Consider the following 17,596-nt stretch of genomic DNA (forward strand, 5'->3'; position numbering starts at 1 on the left):
AGAAGCTTCAGCTCAGATTTTATTTCTTTCCAAACATGGAGTAGTGAGATTGAGGATGCCCCTGTCAGTTTCTCTGGCTCTAATGTTTCCTCCTGGGCTTCTGCAGGAGATGTCCCCTTACACCTCAGTATAAGGGAAGCTTCAGATATGGGTCAGCCAGTTGTCTTTTCTCAGCCTGAAAGTGATGAGGTAAGTGACATTTTCTGATTTCTTTCTTTTTGTGGGATGTACTCTTTATGATATACAGAAAGTCTGGGAGATGAAGTCGTTTGCTTGTGCATAGGGCAGACATGTTGACAACAGTGACTTACCTTGATTTTAAGTCATTCCTCATGTCATGCTAGGATGCACATGTGGATACCAAACTTTCAGTTCAACAAACAGACAGCAGTTTTCTCGAGAAGAACCCCATAAGGAGAACTTAAAGATCCTTACCTTGCTAGCTGGCAACATCTGACTGCTCAAGAGTGTGTCACTTTAGTATTGCACCCTCAGATGTTATTGAGGGAGAAGAGAACCTGACGTGAGAAAGGGGGTTTTTGGAGTACCCAATCCGTAGGGATGGGATTTTTGTTGTGTTTACTTTAATGAATAGGACTGGGGAGTAGATAAAAAACCTAGTGGTGTATTATCAGCCAGCATCATAAGAGATATAACTGATAGATTTTCAAAGTTGCCAAAGTATGGAAATATTAGGGATAAAATGTGTTATTGTAGTGTTTACTGAAAAATAGACACGAAATCAGATCACATACATATCTTTTTCTGCTCAGTCTTGCTGTTTAATTCGGAAGCCCAGTTATCATCTGTGTCTGTCTGTAGTTTCTGTACTCCCTTCCACAACACCCCAGTCTCCTGGGAGCTTTGTACCCACTCTCCAGCCCCACCACAGTGGACAGGACTGCCTGCTCATTCCTCCTCACTCCTCTAATCTTCTGTGAACAAGAAAGTAAAGAACCAAGTCTGGCTAATATCATGCGTAAAGTGAGAGGAGATTTGATCTAGAGTCGTGAATGAACTCGGCCTTGCTGCTCGGATGCATGGATTCATCTAGAGTCACCCTTTGGTGGTCATCCTTTCCCTGTCCTGAGTGTCAGCACATGTGGTGCAGCTGTTGGAGTGTGACCTTTGAGTAAATACAATATGGTGCTTATCAATGTTTTCTTTTTCTATGCCTTTCCGGTATTAAATTTCCTTTCCAATTTTTCTTTAAAGAGCTTTCAGATCAGGAAAACCATAACTCTTTATTGCTTTCCTGTTAAAGTATGGTAGTCCCAACTATCAAAGTATAATTTTAATATAAAGTATATGAAAAGTTTGAAATGAGGATTTTTTAATTATGCACATTAAAATGACTTCCAAAAGCAGAATATTTAAAGGTATTCTATGGTAATTCCTTTAAAATAGTAGTAGTTACTACTAATTTTAACTATGAGTTGAGATTTTAAATTATTTCTACCTATTTATTATTGCTTTTTATCTTTAAAATACTCCAAAAATAAGAATAAGAAGCAATACATTGAATTAGAGAAATATCAATTAACAGAGAACATATAACAAGCTATCCAAAGGCAATATAATTTTAAATGCTAAGCAGTAGTATTGGTGGGATTTTGGAGTTAATGTTTCTGTAGTCTGATCTACATGTGTAATAACTGGGTCTCACCATTCCTGGGTGGTAATCTTGAAGGTCCAAAGACAGGTCCAGTCTTTCTCTAGGCTAGTTTTAATGATAAATGTCTCATGTGCTCATTATTAATATTAATACAAAGGCTTAAGTAGACATGGCCGCAAAAAAGGAGAGCATACGGTGCCTGGATCCTGTTCTCCTTCCATGGAAGCCATCACTTCTGCTCTGAGATTGCAGACAGTGGTGATGGCCATTTTCTAATAATAGTAGTTGCAGGGCCAGACCCCAGTCAGGCTGTTATTTACAGGAGTTTTGTCCTTATAATGATGCAAAGTGGTATGTGAGAATCCCCGTCTTCTCAGACGAGGGAACTGATGCTCAAGGAGGCCAAATATCTCCCCAGGACTGTCATGGAGCTAGTTAACTGAAATAGTAAAAGGCTAGTCTGTTCTTCACAGAGAATGATCCCTTTACATGTGTCAAGCTCTGGCTCCCATATTAACTGCTCTGATTTCTAAGAGACTGGCACAGTGCTTAGGTCACTAACTGGTACCGTTTCTTACCCAATTCCCATGCATCCCTATGAGGCAAGTGTACTCTCCTTTACCCTCTAGGCAGCGGTTTGTTTACACTGAGGAAGTTGGTCTAGGATAGTACTAGAAAGCACTCGCACACTCAGCCGATTTAGGCTCCATGCTTCCTCTTTCTAGTTCAGTTTCTGCTTGACTCTCTAATTACCCCAGGCCAGTTCAAGGCTAGAGTGCATGTGAGTAGGCGTCCAGGTCACTCCATACAGCACAGAGCTCTGGAGGAGAGGCCAAGGAGAATCTGCCCCTTAGGTTCTGTTGCAAAGACAGCCATGGGACAGGGCATGGATCCTGACCTGGTCAGAGAATCTCTGGAAATCATGTCGTTTTATTTTTTCTGGGAAACTGCCCAGAAATCACAAAGGGGGTCTGTGCAGGATGGAAAAGCTCAGAATCAGAGTTGCGTGGAGTCACTGCTAAGCATGCCACTAAGCAGAAGCCAAGAAAGATTTCTCTAAGCTTTTGAATCCTTCTCCCCCATCTACATATTGATGTCATGGTGAGAAGGTTAAATAAAATACATGAAACTGAACTGGAAGATGCAAAATAGGTTAACTCTGTCCTTCCTGCTCTCCTTAAAACTGACTCTCTAAAGCCCAGACAGATGCCTCTCCTCTCCCCTCATTAAGGGCTGGGTCCCTGTATGGTCTTACCCTTACCAAGCTCCAAGGAAACATTACTCTCCTGCCATCTACCCTGCGTCATGAAAGTGGGGTTCCCAGCTTCAGCATTAATGGTATTTCCTGACTCCTAGACTCTGTCTCTAGCTACAATGAATCTTGCCTCCTGATAACTTTCTTTTCCCCTGTAACACAAGGAAATTTTACTTCTGAAAGTTGAACTCACCAGACACATTTAACTTGCAGCAGAGGTGAGCACTACAACCATTCAATCAAAGGTGAGGGCCCTGGTGAGCCAGGCATCATGGGAGAAGTGGGAAGGCAGGTGCCCCCAGTTAAGGGCTAACGGTTGCTACCTACCCAGTGAACTCACCGAAACTTGCACCGGGTGTTCCAGTTGGAAGGAAGAGCAAGAACAGCACAAATATGAGTGGAGTGACAGCCAGAGAGTGCAACAGGGGAGGGAGATGGCAGGCTTGCCTTCAGCACTCCTAGATGTCACAGCATCACCTCATGCTGGCGGCACTGGAATTGTTGACCTTTGCCCTCAGCCAAGAGCAGTACACATAGACTGGGCTGATGACAGATGGTTCTATGGTTTTATCATTTGTATAAAATAAAAACATTAGCATACAAAATGATGTCCTCTCAAGTTATTCTTGAAGATTTTCAAATATAAATGGAAGCTTTATTATCTTATAATTTCTAGATTATCACCCCACTACCTTAATATGAACTAAATATGATTACCAACTACAAATATTTCAAAACAAAAATGAAAACTAGCTTTTGTATAATAGGCACTCTCGTTCCCTGTCACCTAGTAGTGGCAGAGCACACAGGGTGCCTTTAAATGGCTGGTTAGACAGATCTGCAATCATAGTGGGGAAGTGGAGTTAATGAATGAAGAGGATTAACAGCTTAAGAAATTTCAGTTATATCTTTTACATAGATGTATTTGTGACGTGTAAGATGAAGGAAGAAATAGGGATTTTATTTTTCTTTGAAAGGAAATGTCCTCCAAAAGCATACATTCATGTGAACTGTTCAGTGAGACTGTAGCTCTCTCTTCCTGCCTCCCAACTACCCTCTTTCTCTTCCTTCCTTCCTTCCTGCCTGCCTTTCTCTCTCTCTCTCTCTCTCTCTCTCTCTCTCTCTCTCTCTCTCTCTCTTTCTTTCTATCTTTCTTTCTTTCTTCTGTTTTTGGAATTTGAGGACAGAGTCTTCTATAGCCCAGTCTGGCCTTCAACTCACTGTAGCTGAGGATGGCCTGTGGCTTCTCATTCTTCTGTTTCTACCTCCCGAGTGTTGTGTATAATACCATGCCTGGCCAGGCCGTCCACTCCCTGGGGCATACTATTAATGTATTCTGTGCCAGCACCTTACATGCCTTCCCCAAATCCTCGGAAGTGTGTGTGGTCGCACAGCCATTTTCCAGCTACAGAAACAGCCTAGGGGGGATATGTAACTAGCCCAAGGCCCCTCCGCTAATCAGACATGAAAGAAAGACTCCTAGCCCAGCCTGTGTGACTCCAGGGCCCTAGCTTCTCTCCCATGAGCTGTTCTGCCTCCTTCTAAATCATAACATCTCATAGATTTCCCAGCATAGTGCTTCAGATGCAGTAAGGATTTGCAAAATGGATTTGTTGAAATGATACAGCAGTTCCTTAAAAAATATCCAGTCTCAACAGTTTTGTAGTGGTCAAACCTGTTAAAATCAGCACTTTGGGGGCTTCACAGCAAATGCCAATCTAACCTTGAGTGATACACTGGGAATCTAAGGTCCGTTAAAGAGCGAAGGCTGAGTGTGAGAAATTAATTATTCTGGGATTACCCAGAAGTTTTTGTATTGTGGCTTGTTTGTTTCTCTAACACAGGCAAGAGCTAAGTGATTTTATGTGCGATGTCACTGATCCAGCTGTTGGGGTTCAGGCATAAATGAAGATGTGTGACATACATTTGTCACTCAGCAAGCAGATGCCGGGACCTCTCTGTAGTGTGCAGCACTGGAGTCTGGGACCAGAAGGCTGGTCACTTTGACTCGAAGTCCAACTTGTTAACAAGTAGGCATGTTTTAGACCATCTTTTCTAGGCCGTGGTCCCCTCATTTACAAGGTGAAGGGGGAATATAGCATTTATCCCTGATTTATGACTAGCAAATAGGAAGCTGGGTAGTTTTTAATAATGGTGGTAGTATGCTTTAACTATATTAGAGTAGAAATTGTGCTTTTCCAAAATCTTAATATGGTGACACGTGCTGAAATTTTAGCACTTAAAAGGCTGGTGCAGGAGGATTATAAATTTAAGGATAGTCTAGACTACATGGTGAAACCCCGCCTCAAAAAAATAGAGCCTCACTGTTTCATAGTTACTGTTTATAGATGAGATTGGCAGTTACTATTGCATTTGTTAAGAGAGTTTTTAAAATTCAGATCTCATGGTCATTGTAGCCAGAACAAAGGGTGCTGTGTTAGCCTGTGTCTTTGGATCCATTCCTAGCAATGCTTTGTGCTGGGAATCCCAGAGAGAAGGTATGTGACACTTGAACCGGAAATTTTTGCACGATGCCCAAATTCACCTGGAGAAGAGCTGTCTTGTGCTTGGTGTTGCTCCTGTGAATTGTCTCAGGGAGAGTGAAGAAAATGCCTTCTAGAGAGAAAGCACAGGTAGTAAGAAATAGCTCTCTTTTAACTGGCTAATTCCTCTTGTGCCAAACAAGACTTGGCAGTATCTAACTCAGGATTTCTCAGAGGAGGGAGGTTTACATTTTCTGAAACTGGACTAGGTTGTTAATTTACTGACATTGAAATTAGAATTTGAAATACAGCGGTTGCTAGTAGTTTTTTTTTTTCCAGAAAGTCTAAGCACTTCTAAGCACTTACCCTCAAATGGTGAGAAACCTTTTCTCCTCTGTACAATATACACTGCCTTATGTTCAATTATGCTCACTTATGTTAAGAGTTTACACCCCAGTCTGCTGCTTTCTGATCAGATACAGCGGGTACCTGTGGTAAATAGTTCAGGATTCATTCAGTGTCTGCTGAGAAACATAGAACAATGAGTCTGTTCTTTTCCAGGCCAAAGCTTACCTGAATATTGCTTCAGAAGTGGTAAGAAGATTGAAGTCACCTCCAGAATGATTCCCAAGTGCCCTGGAACGTGTCCTGGTATTTGATAATCATGAACTGTCAAAAATGAGCATTGTGGTAGGGTGAGACCCACCAAAATAATGGCAATTCTGATTATTTTCATTCATCTCTAAAGAAATAATGTCTCGTTTTCAGATTTGATTTGATGATCTATGACATAAATAAAATGTTCGTGTGTATGTGCTGGCTGTATATGATGATTCTCTGTTTGGGGTTTTGACAACTGGCATCTTTGACAAGTGAGCACAGCACTGCTTTCACTGAGCTGTCTCTTAAACTGTGACTTCATGATGTTATAGTTCCAGGTTTGTAGAGAACTGCTGAAGCAAGTCACTCAAAGGGGCTTACTAACTGTGGGTGTGGATATAAATATAGCACCTTGCCCCCAGGCAGTTTGTATCTTTCCTGTAGTCCTGTATTAAACATGTACTTGATGAATAGGACATCTACTTCATGTGGCACAGACTTGCCCAGACTTGATAAATCTGAATCTCCAGAATGGGGTCAGTGCATTGATAATGATTTGGTTATAATGTCTTTACCAGTGTTATATTGCTAAGAAGAGAATCTATGACCATGACCATGGCAGATCTTATAAAGAAAAGCATTTAATTGTGGCTAGCAACATTTCAGAGGTTAAGAAACCTCTGAATATAGCTTTAGAATCTTTCATTTATATCATTGGGGCACTGTTCATTTACTCATTTTATGAATGAGAAATGGAGCTATGGGAAAAGTAATAAGTGCTCTATAATAGGTTGCTGTTTCTAGCAGATGATGAAGTTGGGATTTGGTAGTTTTCTACTAGAGTCCTCAATTATACAACATTTTCTAATTGCAAAAGAGGGGCTTAGTATTCCCTGTGATCATGACATCCCAACCCCCTCCTTATGGGTATTTTGTGGTGTTCATGTTTCCAAGAATGTACTTTGAAAAACATATGTCTTGTCTAGTTGAATGTCAAGAACATCCCAAAGTCAGTAGCTGTAAAGCTGTAAGTGTTGATAAGAGTGCAGGAGTGCAGTGCGTCTGTGATGTATGGTCGGTTATACAGGAGGGGTCTGTGACCCTGGCAAACTCTGTGATGTTCTATGATGCTGCTCTTTAATTGGCAGCTATAAAATTAACCAATGGGCAAATACACCTTCAAACAAACAACTAAATGGACATTTCTAGCAGTATATGAGAGACCAAAGAAGTCAGGTTTTCTGCAGTGATTGAATGGTTGAATGGTTATAAAACATCTGTACCATGAAATCCTTCTCCACAGTTAAAAATGAGAAAACCGAGGATTTGTGATGATTTGTGCCACAATCTCATAAGACAGTGGGCCATATGATCCACTTGTATGCTTTTGAAATGAAAAGGATGATAGATTAGCTTATAGCCATGTAAAGAAAGGGTGGAGACAGAACATTAAGTATAACTATAAAAGCAACATGGGGGATCCCAGAAAGGTGACAATATTTCCCCCACTGCTGGACTAGAGATTGAATTCGGGGCTTCATACATGCTGTGCAAGGGTTCTACCATAGAAGTATATATTTTCTTTTTAATTTTGAGACAAGATCTCACTGTTCTTCTGGTTGACATTGAACATGCTGTGTAAGCCAGGTTGGCTGTGGATTTATGATATTTTACCTCAGCCTATGTCATAGCTGGGATTACAGGTCTGCACCAGGATAGAAGAATTTAATCCAGCAACATGGCTGCTCTGATCATACCCAAAGACCTTCTAGGTCTGTGTGATTCAGCTGGAATGCAGGCATATTCTTGTACACCCCTTTAATCCCAAACAATGACATCTAATTGAGGGGCAGACAAAGTGATGAATCAGAGAAAGATTTGACAGAATGAGTCAGAGGTAGAATCCTTCCAACTCTCAGGAGAAAAGTTACTTGAAAGCAGTGCAAGGAGGGGGCAGTTTTTATATGGACAGTTTTATAGATAGGTTGCAGAGAGAACAAGTTAGACATGGGTGAAGACAGAAGCCAGAGAAGGTAAAGGAAACAGAACATTAGAACAAATTTCCAGAATTAGTTTGATGCCAAGCACAGCAATTCAATTAGAAGATGAGAAAGGCCAGATTGAATCAGTCAATTCAGAGAGGAATTTAAGCCAAAAAAAAGCTGAATTGAACCAGCCAGCCAGAGTTCAGAAAGAATGAGAAAGGGTGAGCTTATTCATCAGTAAGTCTTGGAGGCTGAAAACATTCTAGGCTTAAATTAGCAGGTGAGGCTGGAATCTGAAGCCTTCAGGGTCCAGGCTTGCAGATTAGATTGTTCTGAGGCTAGAAGCTTCCAGGCCTAGGACTAGGGATAGATAGAACAGAGAAAGAAATGCTCTGGGCTCAGCTCAAGCTGTGTATTCATACAACATGGGTTTGGCTCTCATACCAAACCCTCCTATGAGGAAATAAAAGCTACATTTACAAAGTTGGGCTGGTGGAAGTCTTTATTGTGCTTTTTATTGTTTCTTTGTGGTTTTGAGATTGTATTACAGTTTTACAAGTTATTACTCACTGAAGGAACTTTAATTACAGGCACTTGAAATCTCTGTTTTGCTTCTCAAAACTATATGCAAATCTGTATTTATCTCAAAACAAAAATTTAATTAAAAGAAATCTGTATATAAGGTGAAATGTTTGGACTAAGTCATCCATGCTAATTCTAGAAGGAGAAACTTGTGGGAATCAGTTTTCTTCATTCACTGTTTGAGTGCCAAGGATCAGAACCAGATTGTCAGGGTTGATGGGAAACACCTTTACCCACTGAGCCACCTCACAGCCTACAAAGCTTTTAAAGGAGTTGGAAGGGGATGTTGTGACATTGATGCATAGATAACAAAGCACTGTAGATGGACATTTAACTTGTTCCAGTGTTTACTCCAAATCCTACTGCTCTGAACTTTCTTAAACAATGCCTTGGTCTCTGTGGATTTCTGTTGAATTGTTTATTGTAAAGTGGAACTACTCACAGTTGTTAACTGATATATCACTGAGTTTGGTTTGAAATTCTCAAAATACAAATGAGTTTGAACAACTGTATGTACTCTCGGCTAGTTAATTGAAAGTTAGCCTTGCCAACTTTCTTGCCTGTTTGTGCTGGAGTTGTATTGTTGACACTTTGTGTGTCCATGCTGTGTGGATCTTTTGTCAGTTTTATGTGTTTGAGATTTCTTTACCATTCTGTGACTTTTCTTTTCTCATAATGTTGACTTTTGCTGGACAAAAGATCTTACACTATTTCAAATTTGCCATTCTTTTTCCTACGTTATTGACTTTAGTAACATATCTTAGGGCTTGCGAGAACACAACTTTGGATGGATGTGATTTGTTGTTTTTCTTCCTTATGGAGATCTGATTTTCTAGTACCACTGACAATGTCTTTTGTCTCTTGCTTTCACCATCTACATCAAGTCAGTGGCTATTTGGCCTCTATTCTAGTCCACCAGTCTTTATGTTTGTCTTCATACCAATAACTCACTGACTTGTTTATCACCACTATGTTCTCCAAGAATATTTCACAGTGCATGATCTTTTGAAATAGCTTGTGGAATCCACGTGTAACAACAAAACTGGAGAGAATTTCCGTTTAGCTACAGATGGAAGGTAAGGGACAGTATCTACCCAACACAAAGAGGAGCCTGTGACTACAGAGTTTTGATTTTCTCAAAACTACTCAACAACTGAAGTCATGTGGCAACCGCAGCTGACCCTGGGACTAAGTGGGCATGTCCTGTCCGTCATAATGGCTCTCTGGGAGTTACACACCCTATGATGAAAACGCCTGGCTCACCTCTGCAAGTCCTCCCCACCCCTTTCTCGGCCAGGATTTCTGATGTAATACATTCAGCATCCACCTTAAACAGGTCACTGTCTTCTATTTCCTGTTATTTTTAGCAGATTTTTGCTTTGGAAATAGAATTTGTAATATAGATAAGAGAGGTCTTGAACTGGAAATCCTCCTGCCTCTGTGTACTGAGTGCTAGGACACAGGAGTGATCATCATTATGTAGTGCCTTATTTTAAATCAGTCAAAAGACAATTGAGTACATTAAAAGTGATGTACACATACATTGTTTAATAACAAATGCACAACATATGCGGCGGTCCATGAGTGGCCCAAGTGATGAATAGTGAGGGTGGGCTACCAGTAAGTCCTACAGGAGAACTTTGGCTTGAATAACTCAAGCCAAACAGTATAAAGTTTAGAGCAACTATTAACATTTTAAAAATAAGATCAGCCAGTAGTAGAGATAAAAAAAATTTGGAATTATTTAAAACATGCAAACAAACTTGATCCAAAATCAAACAAATAAAAATACAAAAGAGGAAATAGAAAATCAGTAGCATGCTGGCATGTTTTCATTCAAACTTATACATAACTTCAGTGACCAAAAATGTCCAAACATACTAAAGAAAAGAAATTGTCAAACTGAATAAATAGACCCGACTCAATCCTGCCTAGAAGAAAACCACCTGTCTCTATCCCTCTTCCCAGCCCACTCCCAGAACCCCCAGACACTGTCTCACTTTGTTGCCTGGACTGCTCTCTAACTCCTAGACTCCGTGAGCAAACAAGACTACAAGTACAAAATACCATGTCCAGTATTTTTTTCCATTAATTGATTTACTCACTTTACATCCTGATAGCAGCCCCCCCTTACTCCCAGTCTCCATCTCATACAACCCCTCCCCCATATCCCTTCCCGTCTACTCTGAGAAGGAGGAAGCTGCCCTGGGTACCAACCTACCTTGGTACATCAAGTCACTGCAGGACTAGGCACATCCTCTCCCTCTGAGGCCAGACAAGGTCCCCCAGTTGTTGGGGAACCACACAAAGACCAAGTCATCCGGTATTTTTATTAATATTTTTACTAAATTCTTTGAGAATTTTATACCATGTATTTTGAACATATTCACCACCTGCTCTCTTTAACTCCTTTCTGTTCCAGCCTCTTTTCCTTCTCCCCCCTCCCCCACCCCTGTAACCCACAAATTCCATTTCGTGCTATCTATACCTGAGTGTGGGGCCATCGGCTGGAGTGGAGTGGGGCTGACCTACATTGAGTCAAACCCTTAAAGATGATTGACTCTTCCTCCCCTAGCAGCTAACAGTTGTCCATAGCAACTTAGTTAGGGATGGAGGGGCATGAGCCCTTCCTACTTCATACAAGAATGTGAGCTAAATTAAGTAGTTTAAAAGAAAAAAGTGAAAAAGTTATACCATGTAAACATTTATCAAAAGACAAATGAAGTGACTACAGCATAGTTAGATAGCCTAGATTTCAGGGTGAGGAGTGTTTCTAGGGATGGGGAAAGGCACCATGTAATGATGAAGGTGCAATAGCCAAAAAGATACTATGATATTAAATCTCTGCCCACATTACAAAACAGTCTTCATGCAGAAAGCTTGATTTGGTAAACTAATCGCAAATCAATTTGCGATTGTGTAGTTGAGGATTTCAACACTCGTCTTGCAGTCACCAATGGAGAAGAGCCAGCCATCATTGAGCATTGAAGAGCCGAGGCTCTAACTCTAGTCCCAAGCAGCAAATGTGTATCATGTTCTTAGGCAAGCAGACCGTTCACCGTGGTGGACTAATGGCATGTTTAGAATAACCCCCTACATCGCAGAAGTCTGTCCTCCATTCTGAAGTGCCCATGAGTCAAAAGGAAGAAGTAACATCATAAGACATGCTGAACTGACTAGACACCATCCACCTTTGTGAGGAGCAGAGGGAAATGTACGGTATTCTTTATATTTGAGGGGAAGACAGATAATCAGTGAGGTGAGTGTCCATCTTAGTGACCTAGAAATGAGTGCAAATTAAGCCCAAAGCAGAGGAGGAAAGAGGAGGATGAGAAGGAGAGAAAAACTGTGAGGGAAGTACCGAGATCAATGCTGGTGTTTTGAAAATAGGAAGAAAATCAATAAACTGTAGTCAGACTTATTAAGAGAGGATGAAAATCACCCAATCAGGAATGAATGAGGCGGCGCCAAGGTGCTACAGTTCATTAAAAGAACAGTAGAAACTGTTACCAATTTTACGCCTGTAAAACTATCAACTTGGTGAACTATACATATCAAGAAAGAAGTTATTCAAGCACCTTCCACAAATAATAGCCAGAACAGTGTAAGTCACAGAAGTACAACTTCAAACTTCAGGCTGAGAGGTTCACTGGCAAGTCTGCCCAGCAGTGAAGGAAAAGACAGGGCCAGTTCTAGACAAAGGATTCAGACAGCACATGAGAGAGCAGATCCTAGCTCATTTATGAAGCTGTCATTGACCTGACACTCAAGCCTGCCACAGACAGTACAAGAATTCAGCCAAATACTTGCCATAAATGCACACCAAGTGCTGTAGACAGGAGGACCGGAGAGATGGCTCACCTGTAAAGGTCTTTGCCGTGCTAGACTAACAACCAGAGTCCAGTCCCTGGAACCCAAATGAAAGACGGACTCCACAGAATTCCTTTCACCTCTACATGTGCCCTGTGGAATCTCTCCTCCAGTACACACAGTGTACAAAATAATATAGTAACAATAATAATGTGATAGATAAATATAATAACTGTAATAAACCTTAGCAAAAATCTTGTGTAGTTGATTCCAGAGAGGAATCTCTTCTCCAGAGAGGCATGTAACAGTATGGCTAATGTGAATGATCTAGTTGGGAGATAGGCCTCTAGGCATGCCTGTGGAGGAAAGGGTATCTTCATTCATTTAATTGAAGTGGGAAGACCAGCCCCCTGTGGGTACACCATTCTCCGGCTGGGCTCCCGGACTATGTAAGAGGAAAAGGAAGGCAGGTGAATAGCAGAACTCATTCAAGGCTCTCTGTGTCTTGACTCTGGTGCAATGTGACGACTTGTACCCCTGAACGGGAGCCAAATAACTCCTTTCTCCCTAAGTTGCTCTTGTCAGGATGTCACAGCAATGAAAAGAAACCAAGACAGCAGCCAAGAGTTTCTTTCATTTATTTATTTTTTTTAAATGGGAATAGAAGGTTAGCCAATATTTGAAAGTTAATCCATGTAAACAGCAAATTAAATAAATAGAATAAAATAGAGTGGTCTAAAAAGAAAGGCCATGTTTATCTCAACATCAACAAAACATATGATGAAAAAAATCTTCATTTCTGATATAAAAAATATTCTCAGCAATGTAGAAATGGAAGAGTCTTTGGGGATTTTATTTTGAGTGTGTGTGATCTGGAGCAACAACTTATTTTCACATTTACTGCTTTTTAAGTGATTTGGATTAAGGTTTCCAGACAGTACCAAGGCTTTATGGTTTGTGCCTATAATCTCAATATTTTGAAAGGTGAGGTAGGAGATAGCCACAATTTGAGTCCAGCCTGGGCCACACAGTGCATTCTAGGCCAGTAGGCTTCAGAGTGAGACTCTACCTCAGAATTTCTTTCCCTTAGAGTATAGTAACCAAAGAACTTCAAATATTGTTCTAATTTAAACAACATTTAAGCCAAGTCATCAGTTTCAATTTCCTAGAAGAGCCTGGAAGCTTTGTTGAACTCAAATACCCAGCTCCTTAAACTGTGGGTCATGACCCCACATGGGGCCACATAACTGAATGTGAGTGCTATGAAAAAAAATGGCAATTGGTAACAGATTCCTGAATGTACAGGGACCAGAAATTAATTGAAAATCAAGCACACAGCGAATCCTGAGCCTCCCCAGCAGTGTCTGCCTGTGCTGCACTGCAGTCCTGGTTCTGAGAGGTGCACATTGCACTGCGTGTGCCACTGCCCACACCCAACCAGAACACACTCACAGGACACATTCACAGGACACACTCACAGGACACACTCACAGGACACACTCACAGGACACACTCTCAGGACACACTCACAGGACACACTCTCAGGACACACTCACAGGACACACTCACAGGACACACTCACAGGACACACTCACAGGACACACTCTCAGGACACACTCACAGGACACACTCTCAGGACACACTCACAGGACACACTCACAGGACACACTCACAGGACACACTCACAGGACACACACACTCACAGAACACACTCACAGAACACACTCACAGGACACACTCTCAGGACACACTCTCAGGACACACTCACAGGACACACTCACAGGACACACTCACAGGACACACTCACAGGACACACTCACAGGACACACTCTCAGGACACACTCTCAGGACACACTCTCAGGACACACAGGACACACTCACAGGACACACTCACAGGACACACTCTCAGGACACACTCACAGGACACACTCACAGAACACACTCACAGGACACACTCTCAGGACACACTCTCAGGACACACTCACAGGACACACTCACAGGACACACTCTCAGGACACACTCTCAGGACACACTCACAGGACACACTCACAGGACACACTCACAGGACACACTCTCAGGACACACTCACAGGACACACTCACAGGATACACTCACAGGACACACTCTCAGGACACACTCACAGGACACACTCACAGAACATTCCACCCAGATCTGGACAGCCGTGTGCTGTAATTGCAGTGGGCTCACTGTACATACAAAGGTTTCTGGTCTTAAGCATTAGTGATTACAAAAAGCAAAGACTTAATTACCATTCCTCAGCATGGATCAAGTTAGTATTTCTTTGGATTAGACTGTGTTAGAATGGCTTTTTTACAGTTTCTGTTTGAGTTGCTGACAAGTTTAATTTTTAAAAGTTGAATGAATTTTGGCTTGAGATTAAGACAGAGTTTCCAGTGGTTTCTGAAATGGCTATCAACACACGCATGCCATTTTGTACTACATATTTGTGTCCTGTGTCATTCTTAGCCGTGACAACTATAAATCAGATATTAATCAACTCTGAAAAATGTTGAAGATGCTTATGGTGGTTTGAATGGGAGCCCCTTACACTCATATTTGAATGCTTGTTTTTCTCAGTTGGTGAACTATTTGGGGAGGATTAGGTGTGGTCTTGATGCAGGAGGTATGTCACTTGGGGTAGACTTGAGGTTTCAGAAGCCTTTGCGTTCCCTCTGTCTCATTATTGTTATCTCAAGATGTGAGCTCTCAGCACTGCTCTAGCGCTATGCCTGCCTACAGTATCCCACCTCAGTGGCCATGTGCTACCCCTCCACAGCTGTAAGCAAGCCCTCGATGAAGTGCTTTCTTTTACAAGTTGCTCTGGTCATGGTGTCTGTTCACACCAATAGAACAGTAACCAAGACAGTGCTGTATGTCCCAAAGTGTCAGATATTCAGCCAATAATTCTTATAAAAATAGACAAGCACAGCCCTCATTCGTGTGTAGATTTGCCTTAAGAATCTTCTTTAAATGGTAAAATTATATGTATAGCAAGGAATTATTTTAAAAACTTGTTTATTATGTGTTATCATAAATGTCTGGTTGTGTACTTTTTTTAACCTGTATACCCAGAGTCACATACAAATCTATTCGGAGAATGGGAATCACACAGCTGAGGCGGTCTGGTCTGCATGTTAGTGATGTGTCGCATTCTAGCTCTGTGATGTTAGTCACGATGATAACTTTATAGGATTTAAAATTAACATGCACACAAATCTTTGGGCATACCTATTATGGGTTACCTAGTTGAGATGGGAAAACATACCCAAAATATGCATGGTACCATTCCACGGGATGGAGTCTTGAGACGAACAGAATTGAGAGTGAGCTGAGCACAGCCTTCATCTGCCTCTGCGTCCTGGTGCACCGTGACAAGCTGCCTCATTACTTCTCACTGGGATAGACTGTCCCCTTGAACAGTGCATCAGAATAAATCCTGTGTTGCTTTTGCCAATTACTTGTCTCAGCATCAGGAAAAACGACTTTTGTAAACTCATTGATTGAGATGGACCATTTCCTCCCTGAAGATCAAACAGGTGACAGCCGGTGAGTCGGTTAATAAAAACCGTATTTTGTTTTGTTTGGTGTGTTGGTTTGCTTGCTACAGTCTTGGCTGTGTTGCTCCCACTTGCTTCAAACTTCTGATGGTCTCGCATCAGCCTCCCAGATGCTGGCTTTACAGCCATTGGCCACCATGCCAACGTGAAAAAAGAGTTTTAACACAAAAGAATATTCTTGTAATTAAAAGGGAAAAAGGAGTCTGTGTGTGGAAGTGTTTCCTGGCACTTATGGTTTCTAAGTATTCATAGATATTTAAAATTCTCCAGGAGGCCTTTGTTTCATGTTACTAAGACTTTTTGCCTTTGGTAATTTTTATCTTGCACATCAGCTGGACATTCAGAGTAACATCAGTTGTCTCTTATCAATTAAATATATCCACCCAAAACTATGTTCATTTTCTTTTAACTGATAAGTACGTTGAAAATAATAAAGTACCTTCAACTGTATCCGTTTCAAGCAGGAAACAACCGTGGAGAGTATGGGTGCAGCAGCCGCTGAACTGTTGTTAAACATGCTCTCCCACTCTGCGCCTAATGGCTTAATTATGGTTCACACGGCTGCTTCTTTTCTTCAGATGGAGAAGCCTACACATGCACTGTAAACCTCCATGGGATGTATTATTAGGCTGTCTCTGTGGCGAAGGTATTCTTGAATTATGCTGTAAAACTCACTCACATACAAATTTCATTAAATACTGGCTTTCTCTTGTAGCTTCTTAATCATAGGTGTTCATCTAGATTAAGTACAACGGAGGCCACACACCCAAACTTAACGTCTCGTAACTGCAGCCAGAGAGTGGCAATAGTGACTAATCTAAATGCATTTAATTTTGAAAAGAATCATCAGAAATTTTCTTCAACTCTTTTCTCGGTTCTGGGAACACATTGTATAAATGAGGACACGAAGCTATCAAAAATGAAGTAAAATTGGTTCTAGTGATCATACAGCAAGTTCCCTTAATGTACGTGTCATCTCTCTAGATCCTCGAAAATTTTTATATTTATAATACATGCCTTTGAGATAGAATTTAAAAGATACAAAAAGGCTTTCTAAAAAACATAATTCTTCCTTTTATATGTGCCTAATATATTGATTTTAATTTTTATGTGAACAAAGGTCTGAGAATCCCAGAAATCCAGCTTTACTGGAAATCTATTGTAATTAGACATTTGGGGTTGATGTAGGGCTAGAAAGTTGAAAAGAATAGACCACTTTGGAATAGCCATGCGCATCTGAATCCTTGAGCTATGACAAAGCAGTGTTGCTGAGGCAATAGAAAGAAAATGAACCCTGTCTCCTGCTATGTCAAATCAATGTTTAAGGCAAAGATTTAAAACCCAGAAAAAATGGAGAATTTTGTGACCATGGGAAAGAGAGATTCCTTAAATGGGTTACAAAAGACGCTGATCCTGAAAGAAGAGATTACGTCACAGTGAAGATGCCTCTTCAGTAAAAGAAACATATAAAATAGCAGACTGGATACAGTGTGAAACAGGTTATTTGGAATAATTCAAGAACTCTTGTAAAGCAATAGAGGAAAAATGAAATTGAAAACTAACCAATAGCAGTGAACAGGGTTTCATAGACAGAAAACTTGGACAGCTAGTAAGCATAAAAGACGTCAGTCCCAGTGGAAAGCATACAAATGAAAACCATCGAATGTCCTTTCCTTCCCACTAGATGC

The 17,596-nt window shown here is 41.1% G+C and overlaps 1 protein-coding gene across 11 annotated transcripts in view; it reads left to right on the forward strand.

Moving 5' to 3' along the window:
• The window catches only part of Nubpl (NUBP iron-sulfur cluster assembly factor, mitochondrial), a 214,899-nt gene extending 208,734 nt beyond the window's left edge, over positions 1-6,165 (forward strand). For 10 of the 11 annotated variants that reach the window (XR_015621755.1, XM_087552646.1, XM_087552649.1 and 7 more), the window contains 2 exons: positions 107-189; positions 5,915-6,165. Coding sequence is in view for 10 of the 11 variants with exons in the window: in XM_087552646.1 (XP_087408772.1) it covers positions 107-189; positions 5,915-5,977 (146 nt within the window). In the remaining variant the exon portion in view is untranslated. The remainder of the gene's footprint in view (positions 1-106; positions 190-5,914) is intronic. The other variant, NM_001185025.1, reaches the window with a different exon arrangement.
• Positions 6,166-17,596: the final 11,431 nt, after the last annotated feature.

Source organism: Rattus norvegicus, chromosome 6 (assembly GCF_021556685.1).
Source record: "Rattus norvegicus strain SHRSP/BbbUtx chromosome 6, alternate assembly SHRSP_T2T, whole genome shotgun sequence".
Classification (NCBI taxonomy): Eukaryota; Metazoa; Chordata; class Mammalia; order Rodentia; family Muridae; genus Rattus; species Rattus norvegicus.